This window comes from Lissotriton helveticus, chromosome 9, assembly GCF_964261635.1.
Source record: "Lissotriton helveticus chromosome 9, aLisHel1.1, whole genome shotgun sequence".
Taxonomy (NCBI): Eukaryota; Metazoa; Chordata; class Amphibia; order Caudata; family Salamandridae; genus Lissotriton; species Lissotriton helveticus.
Genome location: NC_136070.1, coordinates 628,247,050 through 628,267,061, shown reverse-complemented (window position 1 = coordinate 628,267,061; position 20,012 = coordinate 628,247,050). Strand labels below are relative to the sequence as shown.

At 44.1% G+C, this 20,012-nt stretch overlaps 1 protein-coding gene across 1 annotated transcript in view; it reads left to right on the top strand.

The window, feature by feature from the left end:
- LOC144781710 (cytochrome P450 2F3-like) overlaps positions 1 to 20,012 on the top strand; it is a 741,839-nt gene that overhangs the window by 140,228 nt on the left and 581,599 nt on the right. Inside the window, exon 2 of the mRNA XM_078660685.1 lies at positions 3,600 to 3,804. Coding sequence (XP_078516811.1) covers positions 3,628 to 3,804 — 177 coding nt within the window. The 5' untranslated portion in view covers positions 3,600 to 3,627. The remainder of the gene's footprint in view (positions 1 to 3,599; positions 3,805 to 20,012) is intronic.

The window sequence follows — 20,012 nt, the reverse complement described above, 5'->3', positions numbered from 1 at the left end:
CATTCTGGAATTTTGGAGGATCACATCTCTGTCTCTGAAATGTAGCACTCTTGCCAGCATCGGACGCGGAGGGCCCCCCAGTTTCAGACGACCTCCCAGGACTCTGTGCGCCCTTTTCACTACAAAGAATTTACTGAGGCCTTTAGGCTGTAGGTGTGTCAGGATAAGTTCTTCTACAAAGAGGTCCAGTGCCTGCCCCTCCACCCTTTCAGGGTCCCCATGTATACGTATGTTGTTTTTCCGGAAGCGCCCTTCATAATTGTCCAGTTATTGCTTGGCAAATTTACGGAATGTTTGCAGGTCTTGGATATTCCCTTGGAGTTGCGTAACATCCCCCACGAGACTCGCCGTGGTGATCTCCACCTGTTTGACCTTTTTGGTAGCTTTGGTATGGTCAGCCCGGGTGAGATTCATTTCAATCGAGATGGTCTCCATTTTGTGTTCCAAGGAGGTCCTGATTCCGGCGATCGCCTCCATAACATTCTTCAAGGTAAGTTCTTGGCCCTCCCCTCCGAGGTCGCCCATGGATTTGTTCCTCGGGTGTGAGTCTTGTGGTGCTTCTTTGGGGATTGTATAGTGGTCCAGTTTATTTGATTGAACCATTTTAGGGCCCTTTGTGCCTGCTATGTTGGATTCCTCCATGCTTGCCATTTGGTGGACTTCAGGCCGCGGCGGGTTAGACCCTCTCTCCTCGATTTGTGGTGCAGGTTGAAGGGTGAGATTTGTCGCCTCTCAAACGTGGGCCCCCAGGGCTGGCGGACTGTTTCCGGCTGCTGGTGTGGTCTCACAGAACTGACCGATACAGTCACTCACTCACAGCGACGCGTTGGGAGCCCTATGGATGGTGCAATCTCAAACCCATGGGAGGCCGCTTGTGCAGGGGCTCAACGGTATCTGGACACTTTCAGCCCTCTCTGGGGTCTTACGGCCAGGATGTGCCAATGCACTCTCTGCCGGTGCCACCGCACTGGGGGGAAGACCCACAGTCACACACCTGCTCCACTGTTGTCTCGGTATGGGGAGGGGCGGTGAAGTCTGGCAAATAGGGGGGGAGGCGTGGGGAAATAGCGCCACTCCCCAGTTTCCAATATTAGCCCCCAGTTTCTCCTTACTGCCTTTGTCCTTTTGTCAGAGGATTGGTCACCGCCGCATTATCCCACTGGCCTTTTCTCTTTGTCTGCCCAGCAATCTGGGACCGACGGGTGCCTCCCGTGACGTTGATTGTAGCACCAAGCAGATTGCCAGGGCACTGTGGTGGTCCACCAAATGCCGCAGGCGAGGAGAGTATCACCGCTGAGCAGGCCAGACGGGACCCAGGTCTTGCGGCAAAATGTGGCCGCCTTCACTTTGCCCAGATTCCGGCCTCCACCAGCACATCAGACCCCGGCTCAGGTGACTGCACAGGCCCTAATCCGCCGGGACTCAGAGCTCCGGCCTGCGGACTGCTGCGGAACACGGGAGTGCTCAGGTGGGACTCCGCCCCCACTCCGGTTTGTATTTCCAAGCTTGGGTTACGGATGGGTGTGCCAGATAGTCGTGGGGAAGACATCAAGGACGGAGCCTGTGGTTTAGGGGCCATTTTGCTACCCCGCTTGGCCATGCTCCTTTTTATTACTTTTGTATTAATAATATTAATATTAAATCTTTATACATTACATGTAACAAAACTAAGTAAAACAAGTATGAAAAAATCAATTACATAACTTACCTAGAAGTGCATTGTAATGGCATGCGTTGTAATTCCTTCTTTGTTGTGAAGGCATGCATTGAAATACCATGCATTGTAATGGCAAATGCGTTTGTCGGGATTGCCAGTAGCCCAAGAATATATAAATGCCACTAACCTTGTCCTTGTGACCAGCGGAGACGATGTCTGGATATAGGCCCCCCAATTCCTCCTAGACACGACCCCCAACAAAGGAGTCTGTACACCCTCTGCGTGGACTCGTGCCCCGGGGAAAAGGGAAGTGGATAAAATAAAAAACTAGCTGTGGGTTCTGTGGTTCCCTCAAGGTCTGGTCAAGAGAACTGCTAGGTACCAGGAAGGACGTCATCACTGCATAAGAGGATGACAAAGCATAAGATATAACACCTGTTCTCTTCTGAATACCTATAGCTAAGTACCCAACGTCTTCTCACCCCTTACCAGAAAGTCATACAGCCAGACAAGGTATTTCCTGTCCCTTGTGTCCCAAAACAAAAATATAAAAATAACAAGGGAATAATAGTCCAATTCAATTAGTCTGTAGCTGGTACTGTGTATACCACAAAATGCGCAGTCTGTACTTGCTACTGGAAAACGTGTAGAATCACAAAGTCACCACAAGATTAAACACACCCAGGAAGTGTCCTTTTCCAAGTGTGATAGCGTTGTTAAAAGGGCACAATGCTAATGTTCATGACTGTTCTTTTGGTAATTGTGATCACTGGATCGATAACAAATTAACTGGAGCAACAGTGTTCAAAAAAGAGTGAGCGTGATAAACAGGAACTGCGGCCAAAGGTCACCAACAGATTGAAGTAAACAAGGCAGCTCCCCCTGAATTACTGCTACAAGGAAATTACACAGAGCGTGTCTTATCATCAGACGCGTTCAAAAACAATAACCCTTCTCACTCCGCCGAATGCGATGTGAACGCGAAATAGCGCGTTTACATTACACCGCGGCTTCTCTTTTCTAAAACTAAGCACAGGTGCAAGGCGAACGCGGAGGAGGCGAGCCCGCACTCCTTCCGCTGAAATACCTGGCTCGATTTCAGACTCAGAAGTAAATGAATGTCCAGAACAGCAACGGCTTCAATCTTCAAGCTGAAATCCGTCGGGGAACACCATCCGCCATTCCCACAGAAACAGGTTGATTGGCAAGCACCTTCCCAACGTGAAGGAAGTGCTTTTGTAAGTTCCGCCCTGAGCCTCCGGGTGACGTGTCCCTAGGCATGCTGGTCACTGTAGTTTTCCAGTATTTTACCCTCATCTCATGTCGGACAGGTAAATAGCAGAGACTACGTGAATGATATGGTTGTAGCCCCCTCGACATCGAGATCGTTACAGCCTTGTAATGAATTTGTGATAAAGGCATTAAGATGTAATGCCTGCGCTATAATGGTCGATTCCTGTCACAATCCCTTCTGTCATCATTTATATTTTTAGGGTGTTTTTACAATTTTGCTAATTGATGTGTGATGTCATCCATAACTTCTGGCTCTGAAAGTGTAAGATGTCAAATTTATTTTTAAGTTTGTGTTTTTATGCTCACTGTTATTACTGAATAAACACTATCAAAGGAAAGAACGACATATTGAGATAGTGTAACTTTGGAACAAAGTTAAAAACCAAAGACACCCACGGTAACAAGGTAGACTTAGTATGTGTTGCAGCTACAATATGAAGCATTCTGCTGCCCACTGTGTCCACTTCATGCAAAACAAATACTCTAATAAAGAAAAAATGACCACCCATTCCTACTGATAACAGCAAAATATGTTGATGTCCTCTGCTCCAGATGTCCATCTGAGCGGACAGAAACACAGAATGTATGATTGAGACGAAAAATCAGTTAATTTTACAGCTATGCTCATTTAGTATTGTCTACTTTCCAGGTGAAGGCACAGTCTACTACATTCCAGGATGGAACTTTGGGCAGTACTCACTCTTATTTTGCTTCTCTTCATCTCCTTGGTGATAGTAAGGAAAAGACAATGGTGGAAAAACAAATACCACTATCCTCCTGGCCCAACTTCACTGCCATTCATCGGTAACTTATTACAAATCCATTTAAATGACATCGTCAATTCACTCATGAAGGTAATGACTGTATTAACAACTGTGCTTTGTTCTAATGGTAGATTATTCACTGCATGATGGAGGGAGGTGGGTGATATTTACGGTTTGTGTAAAATGCTGTTTGCAGAAGAATAAGCTGTGTCAGCACACAGGGTGGGGAGCAAGGCAAGATGAAACACATATAAGATGAAGCAAAAGACAAAAAGAAAGAAACTGTGATGTTAATAATATTATTTTAAAGAGAGTTTTATATAGTGCTGGTAGGACCCCACGGTATCGGAGCGCTGTACCACATTATCACGTCAATAATGGACAAACATTAGTTCAGGGTGCGTGTTGCAGAAAGTCTTGCAATGAAAGTAGACTGTAAGGTCTTGAAGGTGGACAACGCACTAGAGATCCAACTTCCCTGCAGGACTACAGGCAGTGGTTGAAATTGGTTGTGGAGGCTAGTGATGATAGCTGAGGGATGAACATAATTATCTACTCTGGACAGCAGGAAGAGAGTCTTTTTAGAAAGGAATTAGGGGAGTATGATTCCCCTGCGAGAACATTTTGATAAAAGGGGTATTTTACAGCACCATTTTCACATAAACGTGGTTCAAAGCCATGGACTCCAAGGGGAATATTCACAAGGACTTAACTCCGATTTATCTCCACCTTAATGCATTAAAAGTGGAGATAGATTTAACATCTCATTCACAAGCTGGTGCAAACTGCAGACATTGCCTGTACTCCCACGATACCTCCACGGTGGACACCACCAACTAACCCTAATAAGATGCAGAGTGGCGTTCCCGTACAAAAACACACAAAAAAAACACAACACCACTTTCACGACGAACTGCCAGATCTGTGAAGCGCCACAAAAACATGCGATAAGCCGCGATAGCACCAGGGATTTAACACCTGCCTTTTGCTGGTGCTAAGCAGGACGACTGCCCACAGCATGAAAGGGAGCCCAGCCAAGAGCCACACCTGAAGACCCACAAATGCCATGGAGACAATGATCATGCAGCTCCGATACCCATGAGGGCCACAACATCCACTGCCACCACCACCAGCCCCCCCGGGACCACCCCGGACATACACATACTGTGCACGACACAAGAGCCACAAAAAAGGCATGATGAAGCACATTGCCAAAATAAAAATACACGTGTGGCCATAAGAACGATAAACAGTCACAGAGCACTGCAGTAACAACCAAAAACATTATTGAAACACCACACAAAACACCAATGGGGGAGACTCCTGTCTGGTCCGTCAGGGACAATCTCGACGTCAAAGTCTGGAAAATAAAGCACAAAATTAGAACATGTGTCATGCGCACATCAAAGGAGCGAGACACAGAGAAACAAAGAAGGAAAGTGAGCCTGAGAGAGAAGGAAAGGAAGCGAGAGAGAGAGAGAGAGAGAGGAGAGAGAGTGAGAGAGAGAGAAGGAGAGGTAGGGAGAGAGAGAGGGAAGGTAGAGAGAGAGAGAGGGAAGGGAGAGAGAGTGAGAGAGAGAGAAGGAAAGGAAGGGAGAGAGAGAGAGAGAGAGACCAACGCCTCTGCCCAGACAGGCCCCACTATTCACCTGCTGCCACTGGTGTGTCCATCAGTAGACACACCACGTGCCACTGCAAGCCCCAGGCCCCGGTAAGGGCACAATGGCATGGTCCACATCATTTGGGCTCGCCGTGCAGCCCAGCAGGTCCCACAAATGACGCTGAGTCCTGTCTCATCAATGGGGGAGACCACATCAGTGCACATGTCATCATCGCAGGCTGCACACCTGCTCAGCTATTTCGGGTGCCACTAAACCTGTGTGACGCCAGTCAGCTCCACGTGGTGGTAAGCCCGTGATGGCTGCTAGGCTTCGGGTGCCACTAACCCTGTGCAAAGCCAGTCATGCGCCATGTGGTGGTAGGCCCATGATGGCCACAAACCTTCGGGTGCCACAAACCCCGTGCAACGCCAGTCAGCGCCACTTGGTGGTAGGCCTGTGACTGCCGCAAGACTTCGGGGCCACTAACCCTGTGCACAACAACTTATGGGCCCTTTATGATTGAGCACCGTGGAGCGTCCGTCATCTAGTCACCACCAGCAGAGGGGAATGTGACGTTGTTAGCCCCTTATATTTGCGGGGCCACATGGCCTGTGACACCTGTGCCGTATGGGTGTGGTGTGTGTGCAAACCTGCCCTCAGGGAGTGGCTGTGACATGCTGACAACTAGACCAGTGACCTGCACACCACCAGCGAGTACGCCTGCGACAGGTAGCTATGTGGGCCCTTCCTCGGAGCGTAAGCTGAGTGGTCTGGCCTTGCGTACACCGGACCAGCACAGGGCTTGCAACAATGACTCGGGGCTCTGGGCATGGTTCAGTCCATATCCGGGGCACGGAAGTGACTAATGCGTGTGTCCTTGATGTAGTGTCTACGGCACCCGGAACACAATAGGCAATGTAGCACATGGTGACTGGCAACCCTCTAGATGAGCATTATTGACATAAGGGAAATCAATGTCCCTACATTCATCCACACATTCATACATGAATGATGAAAGACATTACACAGCAGTGCGTTACTGGATGTTTATTACACATCCAGTGGAGTTTTGCAGCTGGAGCGGTAAGGGGCCATGCCAAGCACACCACACAATATGGGCCCGTGGAGGGCCAGCCAGAGTTCATCCGGGGATGACAGGTACTGCAGAAGAGGAAGGGTCCAGTTCTCAGTCTGGTCGCCATGTCATTGGTCATCAAACAGGATATGGCAGTCCATGTTGCGGTCCAAGGTGAGTGCAGCAGAGTGTATCAGGGGTCAGTGGAAGGTCATGAGGCCATGTGCGGCACCAAGCAGTACCGGCTGTGGCACTGTGTGCAACTGACACATCAGGGGCCAGAGGAGGATATTCAGCCACACTGTGTGGCAGTGACACACCAGGGGGCGGAGATGTGGATGGTGTGTGAGGGCAGCAGCATTCATCAGCGCCACGCCTTGTCGCAGCAATGCCATGGTGAGGTTCTGCAGGGCATGGTAGATCCCAGCTACATTTTGTTGATGTGCAGCGGTGGCTGCCATCCTTTCTTTCCGCCTCAATCTGCACCATGTCTTCCATGAGCCTCCACATGTGCGTTAGCTCACGTCTGGATTCGCTGAAGCTAGTCTGAGCGGACAGGTGTTCTTCTCTCCGAGTCATGACTCCAGCTATGTCAGTCAGGGCTCATTGGAGACCATGGAGCGGGCCAAGGGTGTCCGTTAGGGACTGGAGCTGGTCCCTGATGGGACCTAGACACCCATGGATGGCGTCCAGTTTGGTAGCCATGAGGCCGGACCCCACCCGCACCTGCTAGGCCGTCTCCCTCTGGCCCTCCAACACACGGCATTGGAAGGCCATGGTTAGTTCCTGGGGGTCTTGGGAGACTGCCAGGGCTCTGGGTGACTCCTGCTGGGTGGTTTGGGTAGTGGATGGGGTCTCCTCGATGCAGCTGGGCTGCCCTGATCCTGGAGGTGAGTTGTGGATTATGTCCATGATGTGTGGAGGGCTTGGGTGTCGATGCTGGGGGTGTCCTCCTCGTCATCAGTGAAGAGTGGCTGGGACTGCTGTGCAGGAGGTGTCGATGGTGCCTTTGGAATGTGAAGGGGAGATGGTGTATTACAATGTGTCCTCATGTATGTAGCTGCATGGTTTCCCCAGTACCTGGTGGTCACTCACCCTGTTTTGGTTGTGTTGTGTTCTGTCGAGCAGTGTCCGGTCCCCGGACTCCGGCCTCAGTCTCCACACTGATGACTGTCGACACAGCTCCTCCATGTCATCCAACACGAGCTGTGGCGCTGGACTCCCACTTCTAGTCTGCATTGCTGCCTTCTGGTTGGTTCCGAGTTTCTCCTTGGTCTTCCGCTTGATGTCAATCCATTGCCTCGGCTTCGTCCATTGACCTCTTGTGTTCTCTGATGGCATTCACCTTGTCCATGATGTCCCGCCATATCCCATTTTTTGTTCCCAATGACACTTTGGAGGTGACAAACAGTTGTTCATGGTGTTCCATCACCTCCGTAATCAGGATCCTGTTTTCCTGCGGACTGAACTTTGTCTTCCTCTACTTCTTGTCCTTGCCCTTCCCTGTCCCCTAGGTCCCTGGCTTGTCATCCGGGGTGCTTGTGGGGTTGTGTTCGTCCTCTGCCCCTGCTCCGGCTGCCTCCATGGTGCTTGGGTATTGGCCAGTTTGTGTTTTTTTTTCTACTTTTATAGTGATTTTTCCTGCCTGCCATGTGTGTATTGCTGATTTCCTCATTGCGCATTGGCCCATCGCATGTTTTTTCACGTTGAGGTTTGTTTTTATCTCCGTCGAGGTGGTTGTATCGTGGACATTGGCCGCGGTTTCGGCAGACTATCGCATGGTACCGCCTTGTTGTGAATTCCACGTTAACACTGGGTTATTTTCCTGTGATAGACTACGATGTATAAAGGTGCGTTAGCATTTTTTGGTGATGTTTAGCACACGTTCTTGTGAATATACCCCCAAATGTACAATCATGAACTATTCTCGCACTTTTTTGGGACCCTGAACAAGTCTAATCCTCACCAGGACACATTTACCTACCCCAAGATAATTGTGAGAAAAGGGTCGGCCAAATGGTGCATTTTTCCGCACAATTCCCACAAAATATTTATATTAAATCATATAAATTAAAAAATCATATTTGCACACTGCCACATTTCATCTCCTTTCATTTCCTTTCATTTTTCCACTCAGCCGCTTCCATGAAAACACTCAGTTTTGAATTATGACTGAGACACCCATTGGAAGGGACAGCGTAAAAAATAAATACAAATCAAAACTACACAAATTTCTACATTTCAAGCTGTGGAAAGGAGACTAGGCAGATTGGATATTCGATTTCAGCAATGGCATTACGCAGGTTTCAGAGAACTTACAGGTTTGGACAGCAGAAAGGTTTATCTTATGGTCTCAAGGAGCAGTATTGATACCAGCCTCCAGCGATTACTCCAAAACACCATATCCTTCTCTTAAAGATTTGCTTTTCAAATTACAAAAATAGACAGCTTTTGCTATCAAATAGCAGGTTTCCATTTTAGAAAAATTCTTTTCAATTCCCCTCAAAAACACTTTTTATTTTCATGAAATCGCTCTATTTTGTCTTTTAAAATATTATTTTATTCTTTTTAATGAAAAGTAAGTATTTATGCCCTAACACCAGATTGACATTTTACTCACATTTACTACAGGCACAAATGAATAGATTATGCTTTGCATGATCTTCTGTCACACCTCCGGGCACAGTATACCAAGAATTATCACCATTATGCAAGCATGACCATTATTTTAGCAGTCCGTAACATCAAGCTATGGATTCCAAAAATATGTCAACAATTTACACTTTTATGACAGGGCCAGAACTATGCCAGGATCTGCGATGAGCCGTCGATAGCCATCAATGGTACCAATTAAAATTGAAATCAGGCCTCAAATTCTTAAAATGCCGGCCTGTAACATATTTTCGGAAATGTCATTATAGTATAAGTTAAATGAAAGGTGTACTGAAAGGTATTGTACGAATGAATATTTAGAAAATGTTGTGTGTACTCATAAGCTAGGGTGCAGCAACTATCCTGCATGTAGGTAATCTTTTTTTTACCAAGGAGACACCTTAACCAAGATTTTTCTCTCACCATTCCCCAAGTGCGCTTTCTTTTCACTGTACTATAGCCTTATAGCCCGCTGTAGCGGGCTATACTGTCTATTAAAGGCCCGCTGCAGCGTTAAAGGCCCGAGCCGAAGGAGACGGACTTTAACATAGCAGAGGGACTTTAAAAACCAGTATAGCCCTGCTACGAAGGGTTATAAGGCTATTAGAACATTCTGCCACTAGAGGGCAGAATGTTCTAACAAATAAAACAAAGGATTAAGGGAGCGCGAAGGGACTGAAATCCCCTCAGGCTCCCTGAAGCCTTTGTTCACAGCCAGAGCTGTGAACAAGGAAACATTGGAATGTTGGAACTTCGGGCTTATACCAGCCATTATAAGCCCAGAGCACTTCATTGTTTTCAACGGAGCTACCAACATTCCAATGTTCTAATATGATGTAAATACCACTGATTAGTTGTATTCCCATTCTGCACCCCGCAATACCCTTAATCATGGTTAATGCATTTTGCCTTTATGGAAAATTCCCTTACCACAAACAATTTCGAACCAAGAATGATAACATCCCCTCACTGAAGGAGCCTTTTGTAACTTATTATATCATCTCAGATATTTCTTACAGAATGTTTTCATTAATGTACATAATTGTTAAATAGATTTTAAAGCACTCAATATGAAAACTTTGGCTGTCATTCAGCATTTTGCAGTTGTGTGAAAGTTATTTAATGTGTACTACTTACAATGCATACATCCCGGTGCTGCCCCAAATGCACAGCCTAATGAAAAAAATAACTCAAGCTATTAATTAAGCAACTTGCACTGATAAGACATTCCTAGATGCGGAACAAAAACATGGATTTGTCATTGGCTGGAATGTACATTAGCATGCTCTCAATGTAGGTATCGCCCTTGAAACTTCCAGCAGACATGTCACCATTGGCAGTGCTTAATTTGCACAAAAAAACCTTTCAAACCTCTGCAGGTACACCAATGCATCCCTGCACTTCTTAACCCCTTTCCTGTGTTAAGGAGAATATGAAACATACAGAGACTCCACCTCAGATGCCAGCGGTGAGCATTGGAGCAGTATATTTAATTAAAGAACAATACAAGTTTATAGGGTAAAATACTATGGGGTGGGGGGGTTCCTTTTTGTTCACGTAAGAGGAATGCACACCAAAGTTAAACTGTTCATTTAAACGTTTTCTGCATTACCACTTGCTTTCAGTTTGTAGGTCACATCTGTAGAACCTATATCTGTTGGGGAGAATGTGTAGGTCTGTGGGAAGGTCAAACTGGAAAACAATAACTTCAATTTATTAGTTTGTTGGGAGGTGGATAAACATTTATTGGAATGGGACAAGAGGTCACTAGGGTTAAAGTTAGTCCAGGAACATAAACCAAGTTAATTTTAAAAGCAGACATGAGCGCATGTGTTAACTAAATATTTACTGTGTAAAAATACATTGGGGTGGTAGAGAATGTGGGCATTAGACAGATTTAAGTCGAAAACTCGGGGAGTCTAGTAAAGACATCCTACAGAGATCAAAACAAAATAAGACTAATGTACATGTGGCTTAGTAGGTTAAAATTGCAAATAATATGTATTGTAATATGTAAAAACACTAGCAGTTTTGAAATGGTGAGTAAGCTATTGCATGATGTCTTTAGAATCAGACTCTCAATGTAACACAAGTCAGGGAAAACTAGGGGGCAAATTACAATGTCTGTCGGAAAGGCTCAGAATGGGATTTGGATTCTCCGAATCGGAACCTATTTTTCTGACCGAATCTGATACATTTCCGATTGACCAATTACGATACAGCGAAACCATTTGGGCTGTCCGATTCAGTTCCGAACAGCATTTGGACAGCCCAAGTCATTCAGAGGCAAATCGTACATCTCTATGGATAGTTCTCTCCACTTTTTTTTACCCCAAATCCCTCAAAAACATCGAACTTTGACAAAAAAAAATTCAAATTTTCCTCACATTTCTGTGATGGAAAGTATGGAGTCTGTGGGGAACCACAAACTTCCACCCACCCGGCATTTTGTCAAGTCTCCCAATAAAAAAGGTACTTCACTTGTGTGGATAGACCTAGTTCCCATGAAAGGAAACCTTCCAAAATGAAAGATGGACGTGGCACATCTCTCACTGAAAACTGAGCCTTTTTTTCCAATGAGTGTTTTTAGTCCCGAGCTTGGTGGCCATCTATGGAAGCTTACTAAACCCAGACATTTCTAAAAACTAGACATCCAGAGGTGTCCAAGGAGGGGTGGCTCATGTGGATCCCCCAAAACGTTCTTACCCATAATCTCCTGAAAACCTGACATTTAGCTGAAAAATCAAATTTTCCTCACAGTTCTGTGTGGGAAAGTTTTGGGATCCTTAGGCTTGCACGAATTTCCTATGAGCCAGCATTCCCCAGATCTCCCAATAAAAAGGCAATCTCAATTGCTTGGATGAACCATGTGACTGGGACAGGGAAGGGCCCAAATCATATTACAGAGACCTTAAAATTATCTATCGCAAAATGACTGGGTTTTGTAGGGGGGTGTTCTGCTCGATTTTTGGGCTCTATTTATGAGTGATGGTGACTTTAAGCTTGCTACCATCCTGAATCTCTATTCTTGCCTTGTGTTGGTCCTTTTAAGGCCTTTTTGCCATACCTAGAAGCATAAACTAGAGGATAGCTGCTTAATATGATGATAGATTCCTTATTGTTGACTCTAATCCATCTATTGCCTATTGGCTTTGACATAATTATGTGTCCTTTCATGATTCTACCTATAGTAGAGGGTGGATCCTGTTGTCTTGACTTTATATTATATATTGGTATGGTTTGTGTAGGTACTCTGATAGAGCTAAGTGTTATTTCATCCTTCTCAGGCCTACAAGGCCCAGAACTAGAGAGACTCCATTTTGCTTTCTGTCCCTGCAGAACTGAGATGCTTGCAGGGTAAAGGTAATGTTTTAGTTATGAGGTGTTGTTCGCTTGGAGAGAACCGGTTCAGGCCGGCCCTTGTCGAAGGATTGTATTTTTCTTCGTGCCGAAGACACAACATCGGGCCGGCCGGCTGGGGATGTGTCCTTGGTACGGGGAGGTACGAGAATTTGGTGGGCGGCAGGCTGATGGCTGGAACTTTCCATGAGGAGACAGCATTCCATATTAGTGAAGTGCAGAGGCGGAGTCAGGGAGAAGGACTTTGGGTTGGAAGGAGTGCAGTCGTGGATTGGAATGGAGAGCGTTAGAGTGCAGAAGGAGAGGAGATGGAGCAGGGGAGAAGAGACAGTGGATGCTTGGAACAGCGGGAAGACAGACAGTCAGTGAGCTGGAACCAGAGAGAGAGAAACTAGAAGCAGTAGTGAGTAGATGGTGTTCTGAACAGAGAGAGATGAAGCAATGTTTGGAACTGAAGACAGCAGTCAGAAGTAGTTACTTATCAGGAGGAGTTGTGATCAGCTGGAGTCTGAAGTGATGCCTTTTGGAAGAGACTGAAGTTATACTAATCTGTGAGAGCAGCTGGAGTGAATTGGACATTTGAACAGAGGTAATCAGACAGAATGAAGAAGCTAGTGGAGCGAACGGTTATCAGAGCAGCAGAAACAATTAGACTGAAGCTGGAAGGCGGAGACAGTTCGCGGGGGAGAGATGTCCAGTGCAGAGTGATCAGCGCAGATGCATGTCCAAGAGTGCAGAGGAGAATCACAGACGAGGGAGGAATCCAGATGACAGCTAGAACAAGACTCCATACTAATCAGGTGATATCTGTCCTGTTATGTTAGTGCCCATGAAACATTAACCTTGTATTACTAATCCTTTTCCTTTCAGCGGTGTGCAGTCTATTTACAGTCCCTGTTAGTAAGATGTGGATGTGGTCTTTACAGAGACCCTGCAGATCTGTGTATGTGTCTATTATGTGTTGCTATTGTGGTTATTGTAATAAAGATACCCCAGTTCTTAGTGAACCATTGTGCAGAGGTTGTTATTATTAATGAGGTTGACCTTTCTTCTGGTCAGGTGCAGTCAGGTGAACGGATGCATCTCCCGTCCATGTGAATGGTAACTGAGCCGGGGGGTGGAGGAGAACTTATATTTGATGATAACCTTTGCATAGTGAACCAGTGTACCTCTTATTCTTGTATGAAAAGGTAACCTGTTCTTCTAGTCAGATGTTACTGTGAACAGATGCTACCCCATATCAGGTAAGTGATAACTGAATAAGGGAGAGAGGAGCTCTTGGATTGAAGGATAAGTTGTACATCATCTAATTTGGCAACTATTGTGTGATCCAGAATATTGTAGTACTATACCCCTGATGAATAGTGAGACTGATCCCTTTATGTAATGGTAATCATAGGATATACTGCCGTCTGGGTAGAGAGGTCTGGGTTCGCAGGGGACCGCGAGGCCGCCGATTCTGATACTGCCGTCTGGGTAGAGAGGTCTGGGTTCGTATGGGACCGCGAGGCCGCCGATTCTGATACTGCCGTCTGGGTAGAGAGGTCTGGGTTCGTATGGGACCGCGAGGCCGCCGATTCTGTTACTGCCGTCTGGGTAGAGAGGTCTGGGTTCGCATGGGACCGCGAGGCCGCCAATTCTGATACTGCCGTCTGGGTAGAGAGGTCTGGGTTCGCATGGGACCGCGAGGCCGCCAATTCTGATACTGCCGTCTGGGTAGAGAGGTCTGGGTTCGTATGGGACCGCGAGGCCGCCGATTCTGTTACTGCCGTCTGGGTAGAGAGGTCTGGGTTCGCATGGGACCGCGAGGCCGCCAATTCTGATACTGCCGTCTGGGTAGAGAGGTCTGGGTTCGCATGGGACCGCGAGGCTGCCAATTCTGATACTGCCGTCTGGGTAGAGAGGTCTGGGTTCGCATGGGACCGCGAGGCCGCCGATTGATTGACATTATAGGAAGTCTGGGTATGTATATTGGGAATTCCCTGTCCTTAGGTGGTAGATATATGTTGTTATCTATTGTAAATAGGCCCTAGGGAGGGGGAGGTGGTAACGTTCTGGCTGAGTTAGTGATGCTCTGATGAGCTGGTCCTATCTAATCTGAGAAAACCAGGCAGAACAGGGGGTCACCAGTGATTTTGGTCCTCTGGCTTGGCGGCCATCTAGGGAAACTTCTCAAACTCAGACATTTCTGAAAACTAGTCACCCAGGTGTCTAGGGAGATGCAGCTTGCATGGATCCCCCACAGCTATGTTACCCAGAATCCCCTACAAACCTCAAATTTTGCTAAAGAAAATCAAATTTTTCTCACATTTCTGGGTGGGAAAGTTGTGGGATCACTGGGCCGGCACACGTTTCCTACCACCCGCTGTTTTTGCAGGTCTTCCGATAAAAATTCTACATGTCCCTGGCACTATGCCCACTTACACAAGTGAGGTAGCATTTTTATTTGGAGACTTGGTGAAACACTTGGTGGTAGGAAATTTGTGCCAGTCTGAGAACCCACAACCTTCCCACTCAGAAATGTGTGAAAATGTTTAGCTAAATTTGATGTTTGTGGGGGATGCTGGGTAAGAAATCCTTAGGGTATCCATGCAAGCCACACCTACCTGGACTCCTCCTTTTGTTTAGTTTTCATAAATGTATGGGTTTGGTAGGTTTCCCTAGATGGCTGCCAAGCCCGGGACCAAAAACCCAGTTGACCCCCTTGCAAAGCTAGGTCTTTTGTGATAGAATTTTTGATGTCTCCACTATACGTTTTTGGCCCTTTCCTTTTGCAGGCACTTGGTCCACCCACACAAGTGAGGTAGCATTTTTATCAGGTGACCTAGGGGAATGTTGGGTTGTATGGAATTTGTGGTTTCTTTCTGATTCTTGAACAGTATGGCACAGTAATGTAAGAGAAATATGCGATTTTAGTAACATTGTGAGGTTTGCAGGGCATTTTGGGTAAGATATAATTTCATGGTCTACAAGAAACATACAACCCCAACCCTGTACTCCCCTGAATGTCGTGTTAAAGAACATATCTAGAGTTGGTAGATTTTCCCTAGAGTCAACGTACACCTTGGCAGAGAAAGACAGAAAATAGGAATATTACTGCACAACCATCTATTCCTTAAGTGCACACACACATACTGGTAGGATTTGGCACGAGAGTGAGTAAAGGTCCGAAACGTACAATTTTATTAACAAGAGATTTCACAAAAATGAAATACATTGTTAATAATGGAAAGGTAAAAAAAGGAACCAATGACTCACGGCTCATGAGCTGTAAAGCTGCAACGAGGCACCAACTGCTTTGCAAGCCATTGACACACCTTTCATATGTGGCACACACAAGACCATTAACACCACCAGTCATGGGCCCAGCACATTACAATGCTCACATCAACAGATAGTGTAGAGACAATGGAACCCCGCCAGGGAAAGACAGAAAAGACAAATATTACTTCACAACCATCTATTCCTCAAGTACACACACATACTAGTTGGATTTATCATGAGGGTGAGTGAAGGTTCAGAACAAAACATTTTATTAACAAGAGATTTCACAAACAATAAATGCACTGTTAATAATTGAAAGATCAAAAAACTGAACCAATGGCTCACAGCTCCCAAGCTGTAAAGCCTCAACAAAGCACTAACTGCTTTACAGGCCATTTACACACCTTTACTACCTGACACACACAAGACGAGTCACCGGCCCGGTACATTAGGACACTCACATCAACAGACAGTGCCATTCAAGGGCCAATCACTTTCATACTCAAACATGATTGACACAGCAATGACACTGACTGGCAGCTGACAAAGTGTGTGGACTTGCATTTGGTTAGCAGTGTGTGTAGTGACCAGCAGCAAGTCACTACTCACACACTTCCAGCCAAATGTAAGCTCACAAACACCACCAGATAAGTACCAGCTCACACACACCGCCAGCCAAGCATGAACCACCCACACCACCAGCCATGCATCAGTCCATACACACTCCCAGCCAAAAGCCTATCCATGCACATTGAAAGCCAAGCACCAGTCCACGCGCACCGCCATCAAATGTTTTTAAACAAAAATGTATACACAAACCAATTGAAAGTAGATACAAAACTATAACTACAAACACAACAGCTCTAACAAAAGACATCACACTAATAAAGTACAGACCAATCAGCTTTTAGGCCCAGAGTTGCTCCTAAAAACTCATTTGCGTGTGGTACACTTAAAACAATGTGGGCACACACAGCCCAGGTTTAGAAGGACAATCGGGCAGCACATACAACTCTCGTTCCGCACACCTTTTTGGATACAGACTCTACATCTCCTACTGGGAAAGCCTTTTTTGGGTGTGGGAGGAATGTGATCAGGAATGTGGCAGTCATATATCTAGAAAAACCAAAGGTGGTTATGGACGGAGCGTTGACAATACAAACACTCACCCCCAGTCAACAGATCTGGGTTTAATCCATCACCGTTCTTTAGCTCACTCCGCCACCCCAGTTCAGACATACATAAATCTAGCCACATCGTCCACCACTGCAACTCTTGGAACTCTTGTCTGTTCCATTACAATAAGGCTGCCTATCACAGACTGCTGAAACTGAACAAATGTCATCTTAGACTCTGGAGAACAATCCTTGAATGAAACAAAATCAATAACAGTTGCTAAATGAAATAAATGAATAGCCAATTTCTTATAAAAATGTAAGCCTCATAAACAGCAGTATAAGGTACCATCCTCTGATCTTCTCTATCAACACCCCATGTGCTTATTGTAGTCTAAAATGTACACAGGTTTAACCACCTCAGCGACTTGACCTCAAATAGTCAAAGGTAAAGAACTTTCAACATGGATGGTAGTCAGCATGTAGACATCTCTCCTGGCAGAATATTTCACAGCTAGAAATGTATAACTATGCAAGGCACAGTACTGTCTCTTCCCAAGTTCTTTTTACAGAAAAGTTTTTTTGGGTAACCTTTATGGTTAGAGTGATTATGCTGCAAGAAACAGCATATACTTTTAACAATTCCATCAACAATTGCACACCAGTGTAGAAGTTATAGACGTATAAATGGTGACCTTTGTTAAAAAGTAATCTATCAAATTCTTACATAATGTTCTAACTATTTCTGAAAGTGGAGCAACAACCAGGGGGGTCAACACTGGAATCCCTATCTATGTACACCCTGAAATTATAGACATATCCAGTACTACTCTCAGACAGGATACACATCTTAATTTCATAATATGGCCTCTTGGTAGGAATGTACTGCCTAAAAGTCAAACTGCTCTTGACTAGGACCAAAGACTCATCCACAGTTATTGCTTTCCCTGGAACATGGATCTCTGAAAATAGATCTACAAAGTGACTAAGGACAGGCCAAATCTTTAAAAGATGGTCCTAATCAGAGTGAGCTTGTGGCAACGCTGAACAATTCTCAACAAAATGCAGCATCCAAAAAAGAAGCAAATATCGATCACAACTCATGCTTGCAGGAAATATAGCTGTTGCCATCAAGAGACTACTAGACCAACATGAAGACAGTGATGGCTTCCTTATCAACCCCATCAGAAAAGTTAAACCCAAGAACTTCTTCAATTCATCCACATTTGTGGCGGTCCACTTGATAGCTCCGGAATGGGGCTTACGTCTGGCACGATTGTCCCTCAAATACTGTTCAGCATACAAATGTAACTGGTCAACAATCTCATCCAAAAAAACATTGTCCATAAACAACTGAAAGAAATTCATAGGCAAAAAGTTTTTGGTATTCCCTCTAGACCCTGCAATACCACTAACATCAGACAATGCTGGCTGCACCATGGTTGTGGCAATCGAGAGTTGATCTCTTCCAATGGAAAGCCTTTCTTTTGGCCCTAGGCTGTAATCCAGATGCCTCTTGCTGCACTATTGGCACATCAGTGCCATCCTCTAAAAGATACACTTCCTCTGCACTGAGAGTGGCTTCATTATCAGAAGATTCATCTCAGACAGAAAATTCACTGCCAAAATCCTGGACTTCCTCCTCTGCCTCAGATGCAGAGTAAGTCTCATAATCATGGTCGGATCACTGACATAATATCGAGGGACAGAATATCGACTATCAAAAATATCGGCGAAAGAATATCGACAGACATAATATCGACTTTGTATCTGCAAACAGGTAAGTACTAAAATGTCGAATAAAAAATATTGTTTACAAAAATATAGTTTATAAAAATATCGACTTTATTCAAAACAATGTTAAATTAAATTAATATTAAAAATTAATTACTAAAATATACTTAAAAATACTTAAATTACCGTATATTAATTAAATAATGAATTAAAGTTATAAAAAACATGTTTACAATCATATTTGTTAAAACATATATATATAGTAACATAATATAATTAAAAAATATCCAATATTATTACCGTAGGATAGCGTAAGTGTAAAAATTACTATTCCCACTCCAGAGAGTGCAACAGTTGGGAAAGCATTGGATAGCGTAGGGGTAACAATTACTATTCCCACTCCAGTGAGTGCAACAGTTGGGAAAGCGTTGGATAGCGTAGGGGTAAAAATTACTATTCCCACTCCAGTGGGTGCAACAGTAGGGAAAGCGTTGGATAGCGTAGGGGTAACAATTACTATTCCCACTCCAAAGAGTGCAACAGTAGGGAAAGCGTTGGATAGCGTAGGGGTAAAAATTACTATTCCAACTCCAAAGAGTGCAACAGTAGGGAAAGCGTTGGATAGCGTAGGGGTAAAAATTACTATTCCCACTCCAAAGAGTGCAACAGTAGGGAAAGCGTTGGATAGCGTAGGGGTAAAAATTACTATTCCCACTCCAGAGAGTGCAACAGTAGGGAAAGTAAATACTTCATATATTATTTAAAAAAATATAAATGAATATCTATAAAAAATTAATTAAAAGTAATTACCAATTTAATATAATATAATAATTAATCAATTAAAATGACAAATTACAATTAATTATTACTATTAGTTACCTATTCAAATTAATTACAAATTAACAATTAATTAACAATTACAAATTAATTAACAATTAATTCAAATTAAATACAAATAAATAAATTTAATTATTTAATTAATTATGAATAAATTACTTCCCACCCTACTCCCCTATAAACTCACAACCCGCTACAGAAAATAAATTAGTAAAATTAACATAATTAGCAATTAATCAATTAAATAAAATAATTGGCAATTAAAATGTAATTAATTACCCATAAAAAAATTATTTAACAATTACTTCTAAAAAAAAACAATAAATATTTTTACATATTTAATTAATTAAAAATAAATTACTTCCCACCCAATTCCCCCATAAACCCACAACCCACTACAGAAAATAAATTAGTAAAATTAACATAATTAGCAATTAATCAATTAAATAAAATAATTGGCAATTAAAATTTAATTAATTTACATAATTAGCAATTAATCAATTAATTAAAATTAATTACCAATTAAAATGTATTAATTACCAATTAAAATGTATTAATTACCAAATATAAATTAATTAACAATTAATAAACAATGATTACCAATATATACATTTACATATTTAATTAATTATTATTAAATTACTTCCCACCCTATTCCCC